At 37.0% G+C, this 17,566-nt stretch overlaps 1 protein-coding gene across 1 annotated transcript in view; it reads left to right on the forward strand.

Annotated features, from left to right (window-relative positions):
* The first annotated feature begins 896 nt into the window (after window positions 1-896).
* Window positions 897-17,566, forward strand: part of CYYR1 (cysteine and tyrosine rich 1) — a 109,283-nt gene continuing 92,613 nt past the window's right edge. Inside the window, 4 exon segments of the mRNA XM_032277104.1 lie at window positions 897-1,030; window positions 1,032-1,210; window positions 1,213-1,359; window positions 7,733-7,835. Coding sequence (XP_032132995.1) covers window positions 948-1,030; window positions 1,032-1,210; window positions 1,213-1,359; window positions 7,733-7,835 — 512 coding nt within the window. The 5' untranslated portion in view covers window positions 897-947.

A 17,566-nucleotide genomic window follows, 5' to 3' on the forward strand; every position in this document is an offset into this window, starting at 1 on the left:
ACTACCTGGGTGATGGGATCACTCATTTCCCAAACCTCAGCACCATACGATATACCCACGTGACAAAACTGCAGATGTACCCACTGAATCTAAAATAAAAGTTGAAATTATTTTTTAAAAAGAAAGTTACTTCCTCAAACCATCCCACACTTGATGTTAGGTCTTGCACAGAGTAGGTGCCCCAGTAAAGCATCACTGATGCCAACAAAATAATTGCTGTTGAGAAAGGTCATAGGAAAGTACTTTATCTCCTGTTTTTTTACGATGTTGCCCAGGCTGGTCTTAAACTCCTGACCTCAGGTGATCTACCCACTGCGGCCTCCCAAAGTGCTGGGATTACAGGTGTGAGCCACTGCATGCAGCTTGGTTTTTTAAACAAGAGCTTTAGAGTCGATTAATTTGGATTTTCCATGTATACATGTATCTCATTTGCTAATGACAATTTAGCTTTTAATTTTTATAAATCATTTTCTTTCTCTTGCCCAATTGCATAGGCCTGTAACTCCAAAACATTGTCAAAACCGTAAGGACAGTGTGCACGCTTGCTTTTTTGTTGTTGTTGTTGTTGTTGTTTTGTTTTTTTTCTGATTTTACAAGAAAAAATAATAAACATTTTATTAGCTTTCTGCACAGATGCCATGCACTTTGTGTACGTCCCAATCCTGGGTTTTTTTTCACTATCACTCTTTGTCCAGTACCTTCAACCCTGAAAATTCCTTCCACTCGTTTTAAGATAAAAAGCAAAGTTCTTCATTGCCTAGGGAAAAAAAATTGTAGCAGAGGATGGGGCTAAAAAGGAGCAGACTGAACTGTACAGCAATCGCCAAAGCAAGGGGTTAGAAAAAGTTTCCTGATCCCATAGTTACCATTTAGAGGGAAGAACCAGAGCTTGGGGAGGAGTCGGGGCCACCCCCGCCCCCCGCCCGGCGTCGTTGCCACCCGCGGAGATGAAATGTGAGCCTGGGTGGCCGAAGACGCCGGAGTGGCCGCCTTCCCCGCGTCTGAGCGCAGTGGGCGAGACAAAGAGACCTGGGCCCCAGCGCAGCCCATCGCGGGCCACGCGCGCCCTAGCTCCGCGGAGCCCCGCACTCGCCGGCCCGGGACGCGACCAGCCCGGGCTCCCTTCGAAGACTCCCTAGGCAATGGCCGGGTCTCCGCTCCACCCCGCTCTCTGGAGCGCTGCCCCCTCCATCTGATCGCCCTCCATCCTCCTTTTCCCTCCGGTTCCGGGCTCTCCCTTCGCTCCAAGCCTCTTTCTGGCGCGCAACCTCAGGCCACCGGCTTGGATGGACGCGCCGAGGCTGCCCGTGCGTCCAGGGGTCTTGCTTCCGAAGTTGGTCCTGCTCTTTGTCTATGCAGGTCAGTGACAGAGGGCGGCGGAGAGGGTCAAAGGCGTGGTGCTGCGCTTGGGTCACCGGGACCTTTGCAGAAGGGCAGACATGGTATGGTCCCTGCGAGGGCGACGGCAGAAACCCGCGCACTTCGACCCTCACGCGGTTTTGTTTTGTTCCTTTTCCTTTAACCTTTCCTTTTTGCATTTCTTTTCTTTTCCTTTCCACCTTGGAAATGGCAATCTCGCGTTTAGGGGTTTGACTCCCTGGTAAAAGTAAACTATATCCAAACAAACTTATCTATAGGCTAGGCACTGGCCTCTCCACCTTCTGCTTTCTGAATATTCCTGGTTTCTCCTCTTACAAATGAAAAGCCTTGGAGCTTTGTTTTTGTTCTTTGGAAGATTCACAAGTGTGGTAGACTGGGCTATTGGGTGCACTGAAGTCAAACATAAGGTTTTTGAGAAGCATGAATTCATCCAGGGTCTAATCTGCGTAAGTAGATTTGGATAAACACTTTTCTATAAGAGAAGAGCATCTCATTTCCCTTCTAATTATTCGTAGTAAGAACCGCTAATAATTAATGAAGCAAAGTGGATTTTCTTGTTCTGTGATTCATATGGAACCCCAAAGGGCCTTTCATTGGTTATTCAGATATAAAGTTTCTTACACATTTGGTCTTTGCATCAGTTCATATTCACAAAACAATGTAAGCTAAAAGCAGAGTTCTTTGTAAAATGTTTTTGTGTCTCTAACGTCCTATGACAAAAATCGCAGGCTCACCCGTGACCCTCCAATACTAAATGTATATAGAGCACCGCAATTTACCTTTGATACTCAAAAAGATGCTGCAGCTGAAATGATGTTCTTCAACGTTGTACCTGGGCATTACAAGAATGAATTTCTCATTCAACCTTGCTAGAAAAGTCATCATAACTTCTGTAGACATTTTCAGTCTGTTTATTGAAATGCAAATTAGTGGCTGTCTAGAAGTTATCATTTTAAAGATGTTTTATAGCAGGAAAAAATGCTCGCTTTCTAATATAGAAATTCATAAAAGAAGCATAAGTCCTTCCTATTGAATGAAGGGAATTTACATTTAATCTGTTTATAACATTTGTTTCTTTTATTAAATTTATATAAGGTTTTCAGAATTTGAGGGATTAACACTCAATTGCATTAATATTCATTTTCTATTGAAAAAAATATCTTTATTAGTCCTTTTGAAGCAATTATGCTTTTCACCTCCTCTGCTTGACAGTGTTAAATACCTTCACTTACACATACTCAAACCACTCCATTGAAGCACAATTTTGTTTGTTTCTTCATTCTATTCCCTGTGGTAAACTGAAAGCTTCTGCTTCACACATCGCTCCCTTCCTCCTGTTGTCCTAGTACTAGGTGTCCAACTCCTCAGTGAAGCCGGCCAGCTACAAGGATGGTTAGTTTAGAAAGTTTTCAGTCCATTCATTTTTCTTCTTTGAAATCCCTCTCGAGAAAGCTACCAAGTAGCTGTAAGCCAGTGCTAAGTTGACTTGTTATATTTGCTAAGAAGTGTTTAGCTAATAAGCTCTTTGGTTTCAATTCCTGGACTTCTTATTCAGAGGGCTTTTTATGCTTTTCATATTCATTCAACTATTACTTATTCAGTGAGCTATGCTGAGTCGTAAGAGGTCATGTTCTTATCAGTCTTCTCTGGGAAGTACGGTATGATCATAAATTAACTTAAGGTATAAAAGGTTGTGTCATAGGAGAAGTAAAATCATGCGCCATAGACGTTCAAAGAAGACCTTATTGCTGGCTTAAATGAGTAAGCTTCATGAGAACAATGTTTATTTTGTTCAGCAAAAAGATCAATCAATATTTGCTCAGGAAAACTGAATTGAGGAAGACTTGAAGGAACTAGACCTTTGAAAAATAGAGAAACCCTGGACTAAGCGAGATGGAGTAGGATATAGTAGGATGTATGTGAACAAAGGCAAAAATCAAGATCTGTACATTCAACAAAGGATATTTCAGTTTGGTTGGAACTAAGAGGTTGGCTGGAAGGAAGGGTTGAGGTTAGATGCTGGAACACCACAGAAATCAAAATAGATTATGGTATTAAATGAATTGCCAGCTTTATGGGACAAAAATCTAAGTACATGCACTGCTCATAATCCAAATTATTTTTCCCAAAGCGGATGCATTGGATTCACATTTCATTTGGCTAAACAAATAAGAAAAAGATTTCTATACCTGAAGCATAATGTTGTACCATAGAGCTACTTTTGGAAGGAGACCCAGTGAAGTGTGGATATTATTGTCTGACTCCCACTGCAGGCTACAAAGGCAGGATTTGGTCAAGGTTTTACCTTCCAGACCTCAGCCTGTAACTCTGTCCCCTCCCTTTCCTTCCTCTCTTATCTTGCTGTAGCTTGCAAGGGCCATTTCTAAGCAAATGCTTCAAGCCAGATACTGTTTTTCCTGTTCTGCAGATTCCTTAAGGTGGGAGGCAGGGGTGAGTTAAGGAACCTTCTTCCAGACCGTACCTTTCAGGAAAAAGTCATTGAAGAAAGTTTGGCTGATTTTCAGGGACACTAACTTGGACATTAGAAGTAATCTTATTTATCTTCTGGGACAAACTGTAATCTATTGTTTATCCAGTGAGAAAAAACTACTGTATGGTGGGAACACTGATCTGTGTCAAATTATTCTCAAGTAACCCAGAGAAAGCAATGAACATAAAAAAGGCTTGGAGGTAGGGTTGAAATTTCATTTTGGAGAGGCTGTGATAGTGAACGTGTTTGTCATTCTGTTAAATCTCCTCTTTTGGGCAGTTTAATTCTGAGAAGTAGACAAGAGCTCTGGAAGATACCATAAAAACAATGACCAATGTGTGAAAAGATCCAGAGGTTTGCTGCAGGTATAATCCAGCTTCTTGGCTACAGGATTTTGGGCTTGGTTTCCTGTAATATTGGCTCAGAATATTTTGATAACACCCATAAGGGTAGTCACTGAAATAAAATGGTAGTAATTGAACCTTTGATATTCATGGAGAGTTTAATGAGATGTCACTGTCCTGGGCATGGTTCAAAAGGTACCCATGAAGTTACTTAGACATAGGTTGTCCTACTCTGACAGAATGGTGAGGACATTAGCTCTCTCAAAGTCAGAATGGCTTTTATTTTATTTTTTGTGAAATAATTTCAACTTCTTTAATTTTAAACTCAGGGAATATATGAGCAGATTTATTCATGGGTATATTGTGTGATGCTGAGGTTTGAGGTATAATTGATTCCATCACCCAGGTATTGAACATTGTACCCAAGAGTTTTTCAACCCCTCTCCATTCCCTTTCCAACTTCTTCTAGTAGTTCCAGTGTCTATTGTTGCCATCTTTATGTCCGTGATTAGCTGATGTTTAGCTCTCACTTATAAGTGAGAACATGTGATATTTGGTTTTCTGTTCCTGCATTAATTTGCATAGGATTATGGCCTCCATCTGCATCCATCTTGCTGCAAAGGACATGATTTCATTAGTTTTTTTCTGGCTGCATAGTATTCCACGATGTATATGTACCACCTTGTCTTTACTGGGTCCGCTATTGATGGAACCTTAGGATGAATCACTGTCTTCGCTATTTTGAATAGTGCTGTGATGAATATACAAATGCACTTGTCTTTTTGATAGAATGATTTATTTCCTTTTGGATATATAGCTCAGCAATGGGATTACTGAGTCAAATGGTAGTTTTGATTAAAGCTCTGAGAAATCTCCAAACTGCTTTCCACAGTGGCTGAACTAATTTCCACTAACAGCGTATGAGTATTTCCTTTATCCTCAGGCTCACTAGTATCTGGTTTTTGTTGTTGTTGTTGTTTACTTTTCAATCATAGCCTTCTGGCGTGAAGTGGTATCTCACTGTGGTTTTGGTTTGCATTTCTCTGATGATTGGTGACTTGTTGAACATTTTTTTGTTGTGTTGGTTGGCAGCTTGTGTGTCTTCTTTAGTGAAGTGTCTTGTTAATGTCCTTTGCCCATTTTTTAATGGGATTATTTGGGTTTTGCTTGTTCAATTATTCAAGTTCCTTGCAGATTCTGGGTATTAGGCTTTTGTCAGATGTATAGTTTACAAATATTTTCTCCCATTCTGTAGATTGCCTATTTACTCTCTTGATAGTTTATTTTGCTGTGCAGAAGCTCTTTAGTTTAATAATTCTGCTTGTCAATTGCTTTTGTTGCAATTGCTTTCAGGACTTAGTTATAAATTCCTTCACAAGGCTGATGTCAGGGACGGTGTTTCCTAGCTTTTCTTCTAGGAGTCTTATAGTCTGAAGTCTTTCATTTACATCTTTAATCTATTTCGAGTTAATTTTTGTATACAGTAAAAGATATGGGTCCAGTTTCATTCTTCTGCATATGGCTAACTGGTTATCCCAGCACCATTTATTGAATAGGGAGTCCTTTCCTCATTACTTATTTTTGCTGACTTTGTCAAAGATCAGATGGCTGTGGGTGTGCATTGAATGGCTTTTAAGAACGTGAAGCAAAACATCCTTGCTAAGCCCTTTGTATAACTGACCAGTCTAAATATTTGAATAAATTAAACAGCACTAAAAATGAGAGCTATGGAAATTCACCAAGAAAACTGTAAATTAAATAGCCTTTAAAAGTCTGTCATACTCCGCAAAAGGCATTTATTGTCAATATATTGGCTTATCCCTTGTATCTAAATCATTAGATTGTGTTTCTGTCTTCAAATTTTAAAAGTGGACTTAAGAACTTATTGAATCTCACAAAAGTAATTATTTTTCTCTTTCATTCCTTATTACCAAAATCCAGAGGTAAACCTCAAGGGTCATGTTTGTCAAGCTATAATGTAAAAATAAAATTGAGGGGAAGAAAATATGAACTTTTCCATTTGTTCCACAAAAGCCATGCATAATTGTTAATGGTGACTGAACTTTGCCGCCTTTTAATCACATCTCTTTGTAAGGAATCATCTTAGCAGGGAAGTGATTTAAAAGCAATGTAACATTTCCTTTCTGGATAAATCAATTACATGGACATGTAGACATAAATATATTTTGTACTTTTAATGTTACAGCTTTGACAGGGAAGCAAAAGTTTTATATGATTTATATAATAATATTACCTTTAGGAATTGAGTTGGAAATGGATTATTTTGTGATTCTTAAATGTACAACCTAAATTTTCAGACTGCACTTAATGTTTTCCTAATCATGTATCTGAAACTTATATATTCATCATAATTTATATGACTGAGTGACAACCTTAGCATGTTAAACATAAATCATTTAGGTGAAATAAAGAATACTCCAAAGCTTGAATAATTTTTATCCAACATTTTTAGTATAATATTTCTTGCTGAAAAGTATATGGAAAAATAGTAATTGCTGATCCTTTATTCAGAAAATAACTCTTTCCCCTTTACATAGTGCTGTTTTATACCTTATTGATTTCTCAATCTGACATTAAGTAAACTCTTAATTATTTAGAAAATAATTGTATATGGGGATTTCTTCCTATAACCAATCATCTTTTAATTCAAATGAATTTACAGGATGCAGACTCATTGTGTTACCATATGTATGCAAACTGTAATTATGAAGGTAAAAAAACATGGCACAAAAAGAAAAGCATGTAATACACTATCATGGAAAACATTCATCATTTCAAAATTATTCCTTTTTGGTATTATCCATGCAACTAAACCTTTCTATTAATTGAAGTGAGTTGAGAATATAATTCCCTAAAGTTAGAAGAATTTTTTATTTTTTTGGTTTTATTTCCCAGGCTGGAGTGCAGTGGCATGATCTCAGCTCACTCCATCTCCTGGGTTCAAGCAATTCTCTTGCCTCAGCCTCCTGAGTAGCTGGGATTACAGGTGTACACCACCATACCCAGCTAATTTTTGTGTTTTTAGTAGAGACAGGGTTTTACCATGTTGGCCAAGCTGGTCTCAAACTCCTGACCTCAAGTGATTCACCTGCCTTGGCCTCCCAAAGTGCTGGGATTACGGGCATGAGCCACTGCTCCTAATTAAGAAGATTTTATCATTTAAAATTATTATAAAACTCTATGGACAAATCCAATGACTGAGTAGTTTCATTGTTCAGCCCTTCCTTCATTATCCCATTCAACTAACCCTGACTAGCAATTATGGTGCTTGGTGTAGAAGATTCAAGAATTGTCTATGGCTTTATAGCTTAAAGTCTAATGGGAAAGAGAGGCTAGTTTAGATCCTTACAAATGTTTTTGAATCCTGAGGATGAAAATGAAGATTTAAAACCACTAAAGAGTGGTCACTGGCTGATTAAGATGTGAAATAGAATAATTTTTCCTGAAACTGCTATTTTACAACCATAACTGCTCACATGTGGTTTTTGTTTTGTAGATGATTGCCTTGCTCAGTGTGGCAAAGATTGCAGATCTTACTGCTGTGATGGAACCACGCCCTACTGTTGCTCCTACTACGCTTATATTGGGAATATCCTCTCGTGAGTATTAGTCAAATTTGGCAATGTTGAAGCTCTTCCTCTTGTCCACTTGTCCAGTTATGTTTTTAAAAGGTACCAAGTGAGAGTTGTGGGCAAGAGATTTCAAGACTGGTTATTGACATGAAATCTTTACTGGAGATATTAACACATAGCTATCTAATGGGCTATGTTATTTGACAAAATATGCAAAATAATATACAAAATAAATTGCCTTCATTATAAAGGAACTAAAAAGAGTTATTCTTTTATTGTTTTACTTTGTCTACTCTAATAATATTTTAAGTAGACATCATTTTATTGATAATGTTATAACATCATCAGTCATATGGTTTTATCTGTTTTGTTGAAAGATTTGCATGTTAAAATTTGTCGTTTAATTATAGCCAGTTTATTTTGCCGTCATGTATTAATTTAACACATCCAGTAGATGTCAGGAAAAAGAGAGGTTATGAATAAAAAACAGTTGAAACATGAACTGTCAATTCTCACATAATACATATACAGCAACTTCAGGAAACAAGCTTAGAGCCTCAGGAAAGCTAGGTATAAGTAATGCAAAGTGATAAATCATAAGGCACACAAACAAAATAGACACATGAGGACTGTTAAGCATTTCCTTGCTGTGTTAAGCCTGTCCTTGCAACAAATTAGGAATTTATTTTAGAGCTGCTTCTGGACAAAGGAAAATGGAGAAGCTGGACCTGCCTCCGGGGTTGTATGTCTGGAAAAGTGTGCACTTGTCAGTTCCTCAAGAGAGGAACCCACAGCTGAGAAATAAAAAGTTGAGAATTAGGAACATAAGAATTTATTGAGTCAAAATTCCCGTGACTTTCAGATAGCAGCAGCGGTTGTGGCTCTGTCTCCTGTTTTGTTTTTCAAGTCCGTATCATGATGATTTGGGAAATGTTCTGTTCCCAAACAGTTCTGTTTAACTCATGCCTACAAAGGCTCAATAGGAAACAGGAAACATTAGGCACTAAGTCATATGTGCCCGGCTATTTTAGGGACGTGTCCAATGAGACGGCCTATTACACATTCTCCATTTCCCGAGAATAGAAAACCTGGCACCACATAAACTTTCTAGAATCAGTGTTGGGGCTGATATTAGAGAACATGACTCTGAAAACACACACAAAAAAATTATACTTTGGGATACTCTTGAACACTATTATAGATGTGAAAGAAATGTCAAGCTACAATAAAAAATCATGTATGGAATTTAAGCCTTCTTTGAAATGCAAATAAGCTCTAAAAATGTTTACATTTTTCTTCATGGGTAGTTTGGTAGAAAAGAGATTAAGCCCACTTCTTACATTAGAAAACTGTCAGGATGATTTTTTACAGGAACTCATCAGCTCAAATATAAATATATAATGATGTTTACAGTGGTATATTACTTCACAGTATTTAAAGTAACTTAAAATATATCATTAACAAATTTAAATTTTGTTCTCAAACGGTCTCCACATGCCAGATGCTGCTGTCCCCGGTAGAGGTGTAAGTATAGATTTGGAGAATGTGAAGTCAAAGTGATTCTGGGATTCTTTGGTCATCTGGCTCTCGGCCTGTCTCTCAGTTCACTAACTATATCGTGGAGTGTATTGTGACCTCTTTCTCACTCCATAGCTACCTCCACCCTGGTAAATACGTATAACTCATAATTACTTATTAATCAGAATATTTTTAAATATTTGAATTTATAGATGTACTTGTTATGATTTACATTTGCAGTGAAGTTCACATTTTTATATTCTATGTTTATATTCTATATGTTTAATTTCACCACTGGTTAAAGTGAAGAATTACGTGAGTTGATACTTTGATCTAGATTATTAAGACCAGGTACTTGTTATGTTTGGGGGAAAAATAATCGTGTTTCAGAAGGGAAAATTAACACAGATGGCATTATATTTCAGGCAGTTATAACTGAAATTTCTGTTCAAACTAGATACCACTGAGCATATCTCATGCTAAACAATTCTTAGCAAAAAGAAACGTGGGGCGGGGGAGACTTTAAAGTGTTTTCCCACTGGATATAAGAGAATACATTTTCAGGATTTCCAGGTATTGTTTAACATTTGAAAAGAGTTCTTTGCTCCACCCAAAGTGTGTTTTTCTTTTTTTTTAATTGGTGGTTTGGGATACAGTAGGTAGGAAAAAAGTTAATTCCAAGAATGCTCACAAGGGTTCCTTCATACACATGTTTTCATATATTTCTGTTTTGAAATTCATAACGATGCTTCCTCTTTTTAAGCATCCAGGCACATTCTTAGTGAAATCATTTTAATTGTCGTAACAAAAAGTTAAACCCTTGCAGTTGTTAGAAAAGTAATAAGGAAGAAAGGAATCACACATTGAAATGTAAGGTAACTTAAGTGAATATTTTTATAATTTGGTTTATTTTTTGTTTGTTTTTACAATAAAAATGTTTGCTCAGTTTAAAATGAGCTAAAAAGACAGCAAAATATAATTTGGGCATTTTAGAGTGTTTGTAAATTGGTTGGGTTAGGGCCATTTGACTGTCCTTGCTCAGTCCTTCCCCTAGTCACCTACTGAAATAATCAGAGTTGCTGTTTAGCCCTTAATTTTGCTAACTTCAATTGCCCTTGCTCTTTTGCAAACTAACCATTAAGATTTGTTTATAAAGCAGTCACAGGAGCTAATTTAGTTGAAAAGTCTTATTTTACTCAGTTCGCTCTCCTTTTTTATTTATTTATTTATTTATTTATTTAATTTTTTGAGACAGAGTCCCATTCTGTCACCCAGGCTGGAGTGCAGTGGCACAATCTCAGCTCACTGCAGCCTCTGCCTCCTGGGTTTAAGCGATTCTCATGCCTCAACCACCCAAGTAGCCAGGATTATAGGCAGGTGCCACCATGCCTGGCTAATTTTTGTAGTTTTAGTAGAAAGAGGTTTTCACCATGTTGTCCATGCTGGTGATGAACTCCTAGCCTCGAGTAATCTGCCCACTTCAGTTTCCCAAAGTGCTGGGATTACAGGCGAGAGCCTCTGCACCCCACACTCTCATTTTTTTTAAGATGCTTTCTATTTTAAATATGAGTTAATTTTGGCAAATAAATTCAGGTGCCATTTTTCTTTCTTATTGCTGTTAGGAATTTTAAGATTTACTTCTGTCTTATGAAAAACTTTGAAAATTAAACTTAAAAGATAACATATCTACTTCTGGTCATTATAGTCACAGATACCGACTTCAGTATAGGAGAATTAGTGTTATCCAGAATTTAAGAATAATTTTTACAGTATTCAGCATGTTTATTTCAGTCATTTAATTATTTATAAATGCACATTGTGTGCCTGTTACCATGGCAGTGCTGGCCTAGATCCTGGGATCCAAAGATGAAAAGGAAGTCAGAGTCCTCTTGGAAGTCCAAGACCTCAAAATCTGATAAGAAAAGAGAGCATAGGCAATTCTAATTCGAAGAGCTAATCTTTGAAGTATCATTGGAGGACTGGAAAGCTAAGTCTGTCCGTGTGTGTGTGTGTGTCTGTGTGTGTGTGTGTCTGAGAGAGAGAGAGAGAGAGAAAAAGAGAGAGAGAGAGAGAGAGTGTGTGTGTATGTGTTTAGGAGGAGATATTTAAGGAACACACCATAAACATAGAATCTGATCAGAGTTTTGAAGGAAAAGTGGATATTTACGTAAATAGTGAAGAAAAGGAACATGCCTTTTAGACAGACTCTTGCATACAAAATCAGATATAAGAAAGGAAATGATCCAGTTGAGAAAGTCCCTATTGTTTAGTGTGGCTAGATGGGGAAGGGGTAAACTTTGACTATAGAATGTAGGAATAAGTAGGTCAGGCAAAAGATAGATTCTTTAAGGACGTGCTCTTATCGGTCCTGCCTAGCAGAACTTAAACAAAATAATTCAGTACTTTTCTGTAAATCAGATATCTGGTTTTATATAGAACAGGCACATTCTTAGACATCATTAAGACAATAGACAAAGATGAGGAGGCTCCAAATGAAACTTCTTTTTATTTACTCCATAGATGAAATATGTGGAATGCACACTTTGAGATGTTACACTATTTGAAACCATTTATGACAAACTATGTTACCTTATAATTATTTCTCCATTTAAGAGATTTCAGACCATGAGGGCCACTCCCTGAAGATAGAAGCCTCTGAATATTTAAAAAGGAGAATTGGGTCAATTTGAGAAATAAGCAATTTCCCACCAGATTGATTCTCAAACATTTCATTCAGCAACTCTGCTTCATGGAAGATAGATATTCTGTGATGAATATGGAAAGCGATGTTTAATTTTTTGCTATTAATGAAATTTAATTGGCATTCCCCAGAAAGTATATCCAGCGTAAAAACGTGGTTTATAGAATACTCTTTAGTATTGGTAGAATTCAGGGGAATAGAGGGTGCAATTGAGTGGCTACTTACTGTTATCTAGTGGAACATGATAAACACAGAACTGAAGTAAAGTTGAGGAAAATAAAGTTATTCTTTTTTTTAAGACAATAATTGTACACTATTGAATATGAACAAAATAATGACTCGTTTGGATATAGTAAGCTAGATGACATTTAATTTAATTTAATTTCCTAACTCAAAAATAGATTTTGCTTTTCCACTTTGCCACTGTAAAATACCAATTGGTCTGTGGATTCTTCAGAGTCCCATCTGGCCAACATAAAATCCCCACGGGAAAAAAAAATCAAGAGGAAGAACTAATAATAGAGACCCTGGTGAGATTAAATTTCTTTTCTTCCCAATGAAATGTGAAAGATGTATTACCCACAGTTTTGCAAAGACAGCTAATAAATATCACAACTGTGATTTCTGAGCCATGCTATGCATGAAAGCAAAACTCAGTTAAAAGTTAAAGGTTTCATATTTTCAAATGGCATTTGAGGTCCTATGATCATTAAGTAGCTTAGTGTTCTGTATTAAACAGGTGAGGATATTCAGACACTGACAAACATAATGCATTTAAAAAGACCTTTGGCACTGGTTAAAAAAAATCATTTGAATTAATTAAAATAATCTTAGTACTGAGATATGAAAAAACCTTTAGAAAGTACATACTGAACAAATCAAAGTATGTGGGAGTCTTATTTTTGTTTTAAAAATAACACAAAGATAAGTAACTAATATGATGTGAAATTAAATATGAACTTGATTTGAAATGTAGCAACAACTTATGTTTGCTATAAGAAGGAAATCAGTGATTTTTCAGATGTATATTTGCATTCCATGAGTTATTGTATTAAAAACAAATATAAATGTGTAGATAGCTAAAACTTGTCTATGCTATTATTACTGTCTTTGTAAATTAAGCCTAATTGTCAGAAACAGAATTGGGTGTTAGGAAGGAAAAATAAAGTTTCCTGAACATATTTTCAACAATTTATTTTATAGCTATGTACAGTTTTTAGTGATCTACATCAGGTTCTGGAGGATATAGCCATGAATGAAACATGAGGTTCCTGCCCTTGACTTGCTTAGAAGCTACTGAGGAGCATAGACACATCAGCAGATAATTGAACTTGCTGCAGGAAGCACAAAATCCAGTGGGATCAAAGACGAGGAGCTTTTATTCCAACTTTAGAGTGCTGGGAAGGTTTCTTAAAGAAGAGTAATTCTAAGATCAGTTTTAAAAGGAAAAGGAATTAAAATCATCACTCAGAGTTAAAATGCTTAGCAAACTACAGATATAGAAGAAAAATGTTTCACCTAATAAATATATTTTTCAAAAACTACTACCCTATCTCAGGCACCGTAATCAATGGTATGTTGGTATAACCCTTCCCTTTAAAGGCAAAAATAAGACAAACTAGTGCCTTCTGCCACTTCTAGTCAGCATTGTACTGGAAATCCCGGCTAGTGCAATCAGCAAGACAAATTTTTTAAAAGGCAATAAAAATTGGAAAGGAAGAAAGTAAATCGCTCTCATTTACAAATGAGATGATTGTCAGTATTGCTCAGACTATAAAAAAAAATAACAAAAATAACGGAATTCACCCAAATTGCAGGATATAAGATCAGTGTACAAAAGTAGTTTATTCCTATATACCAGCAACATTCAATAAGAAAACATAATAGATATGTGCATAATAAATCTAAAATACAGTATTTAAAACTATGATATATCCAGTAAGCAATCCAGTAATAATATATGCACTTAGGGAGTATTATAACCATGTAAAAATTACAAGGGATAAAGAGAGACCTAATGAAATTAAGGGATGTATCAAATTGTGGATGCAAGTATTATAAAGATGTCAATATTTGAATATGGCAGTTCTTCCTGAACTGTCTGTAAATTCAGTGCAATTCCAATAAAAATTCACAGCAATGATTTTGTTGAATTTGAAAGAACAGCACTAAAATTTATGTGGGACAGTAAAGGGCGTGGAATGAGAAAAGAGCTATGAAAAAGAACAAGGTCAGAAGATATGCCTTACAGACATCAAGATTTATTATAAAATTATAAAAAATAAATTGTGTGATATTGGTTCACAGATAAACCAAAAGAATAAGGAGAAAGAAACTGACTGATGTCTATATGGGAACTTGATAGATGATAGAAATGGCATTACAAACTAGTGGAGGTGGAGAGATTACGCAACAAGTGTTGCTAAAACAAGTAAGATCTATATGGATAAACATTAATTGAGATCAATTCATCGCTCCACAATCAAAAGTCCACTCTTATCAGACTAAATACTAAAAACAAAAAGCAAACATTTATGTTTTTAATAGGAGGAGAATAGCATTATGCTATCAGGATAGAAATGTCTAAAATAAAATATTGAAAAACACGAAGGAAAAGATTACTAAAAAATGCTGAACTCTGCACTTTAAAATGGTGAGTTTATGGGATGTGAATTATATCTCAATTTAAAAAATTTTTAATATAGAGAACAAAGGAATTCCTAGGTAAAAATATAAGGCAAACCGTCACTTGGAGAAGGTATTTGCAGTTCATATGATTCACAAAAGATTAGTATCCAGAATGCCTCAACAGGATGATGAGCAATGTGTGTGCACAACAAAAAGGCATAGAGCAGAAAACTTGACGGTCCATTAACCAGTGAAAGATGCTCCAACTGGCTAACTAAAGCAGGCAAAAACAACTTAAAACATTGAAATACCATCTCACACCCATCAGACTTGCAATATTTCATAAGTCTGATAGTTCCAAGCAATGTGGGCAAAGATAAAAGGACTCTCACATTGTTGATGGGAGAACATGAACTGTTCCACCCTGAGAGCAATCAGACCCCATGTAGTAAAGCTGAAGATAGATATCTTTTAGGATTTAGCAGTAACGCCTCTTCTAGATATTTTCCCTAGGAAATTTCCAAATATGCACAAGGAGACATTTATACTACTGGTTGACATATTATTTAAAAACTAACAAAACATTGGAAGCAACCCACACCTCCATCAGAAGACAGTGGATAGAGTGTATTCATGCAAAGGAAACAGCAATTGAAATAACTTGATTCATATTAACATACCATTAGAGTAAATCTCAAAACTGATAACGCTGTATGAAGGACTAACTGAAGAGCAATGTGTACAACGTGATGCTATTTGCATAAAGTTAAACACATAAAATAATTCTGTGTATTATTTGTGAAAACAGGCAGATGTCGTGAATATGTAAATATGTGAGGGAGAGACAAGTACTCATGAATTTCAGGATTGCCCAGGACTGAGAAGTTTCCAGGGGTGCAAGACTTTCAATGCAGCAATCTGGATGGTCCTGGGCAAACTGAGACATATGGGTCACCCTAGGAAGGAGTGTGGGGAAGTGGCCTTCAACTCTGATATTTCATTGTTCAGTCAGGGTGGAGTGCCTCTACTTGGGAGGCTAAGGTGGGAGGATCACTTGTGCACAGGAATTTGAAACCAGCCTGGACAACACAGCAAGACCTCATCTCAAAAAAAAGGTTTTAAATTAAATATTTCAAGAAAGTATAATTATTAACACATAACAAATCTGGGTAGTGGTATGTGGGTGTTTTATTATTTATAATTCTTATATGTTTGAAAATTCTTACAATTAAAAAAAGGCAGTGGAAAAGTTTGATGATAGTTGCAATGGAGTCACCCGGACACCTTGTTAGCATGCCGATTCGGATTTGGTAGGTCTGGATAGGGCCTGAGATTCTGCACTTGTAACCAACTCCCAGGCATTCCTGCCACTACCTAACTTCCCAGTACACTTGGGGAGCGAGGGTTGGTGCTATTTGACAGTGTCTTGTGCTACAGGATAACAGGACAAAAGAGATGAGTACTTGAGGACTGATGGGATGTGTGGCTAAGGATTGGGGCTAAATGAGAAGAACATGACTGAATTAATTCTGAAGTTTCTGCTTTGGATAAGAAGATGGATGGCGTGCCGGGAACTAATGGGGAATATTCAGGATGGTTCAGAAAGGGAAATGAATTCCACTTTTAGTACATTAAATGAGGAAAAGCCTCTCGGGTATGAACCAAGCCTCAGTTGGCAGAATGTTCCATCTGTAGCTCAGTAGAGAGCATGAAGCATCACACGTGGGTCTGGGAGTGAAAAGCTTGGAGATGCTGGGTCAAAAGGTGTGTGGGAATAAATGAGATATTCCAAAATGAGGTATAAGAAATAGAACAGCAAACCAACAACAGAGGCCCAAGCAGATTCAGGAATACACCGTGATTTCTCCCCTCTTTACATTTGGATACGTTTTAGCCCTTCTCGCCTCTATCAAAACTGATCTGTCCTTCACTAATCAACCTGAATACACTCCTTGTGGTAGTGGGGACAATGAATGCCTTTATTTTCTGCTATTTGCTTGTTGTGTTTTATGTTATACAAAACGTAGGATTTCTGATATTCCAGTTCACGCTGAATTGAATATGTTACCATAGCAAAGCAGTCTATGTGAGAGTCCTTTTTTTTTTTTTTAAGACAGAGTCTCACTCTGTCTCTCAGGCTGGAGTGCAGTGGCGCAATCTCGGCTCCCTGCAACCTCCACCTTCCGGGTTCCAAGGGTTCTCCTACTTCAGCCTCCTGAGTAGCTGGGACTACAGGTGGGCGCCACCATGCCCAGCTAATTTTTGTATTTTCAGTAGAGACAGGGTTTCACCATGTTGGCCAGGCTGGTCTCGAACTCCTGACCTTGTGATCTGCCTCCTCAGCCTCCCAAAGTGCTGGGATTACAGGCATGAGCCATGGCGCCTGGCCTGAGAGTCCATTTTTATTTACTTGAATTGTTGTCCACATTAGATTACTTCATATTGGTTCATATAATTTAGGTTTAAAAGCTACTTTAGATAGAAATCACAGTTGAATATTATAAAAGAAGGTGTGTTTGGTGGCAGCAGGAATTGCTGGAAGAAAGAGAACTATCATTTATTTAATGCTTTCTCTGTCACCAAAACTAAAACCTTGTAAGTTAATTAACCTTCAGAACAGTTCTTGTGACCTACGTATTATTCCTGTCTGTTCAGATGAGAAGGATGAGGCTCAGACTAAAATCATTTCATATAGCTGCTATGTGAGGAGCTGACATTTACAATGAGACATACTTGGCCTATTTCTGCCACTTCTCATTGGCTCCTGAAGATGTGAAGAAGGCTTCAAGATGGGATGAGTAAAAATGATTCATTGCTGTCCTTATGAAGATCTAAACACTGTATTTTGGAGGGAAGCTTTTCTTACTCACTATGTCTGGATTTGATTCCCTGCTGTATGCTGCTGTTGCAT

Source organism: Sapajus apella, unplaced genomic scaffold, assembly GCF_009761245.1.
Source record: "Sapajus apella isolate SASKATOON/1434 unplaced genomic scaffold, GSC_monkey_1.0 scaffold8, whole genome shotgun sequence".
In the NCBI taxonomy this organism is placed as follows: Eukaryota; Metazoa; Chordata; class Mammalia; order Primates; family Cebidae; genus Sapajus; species Sapajus apella.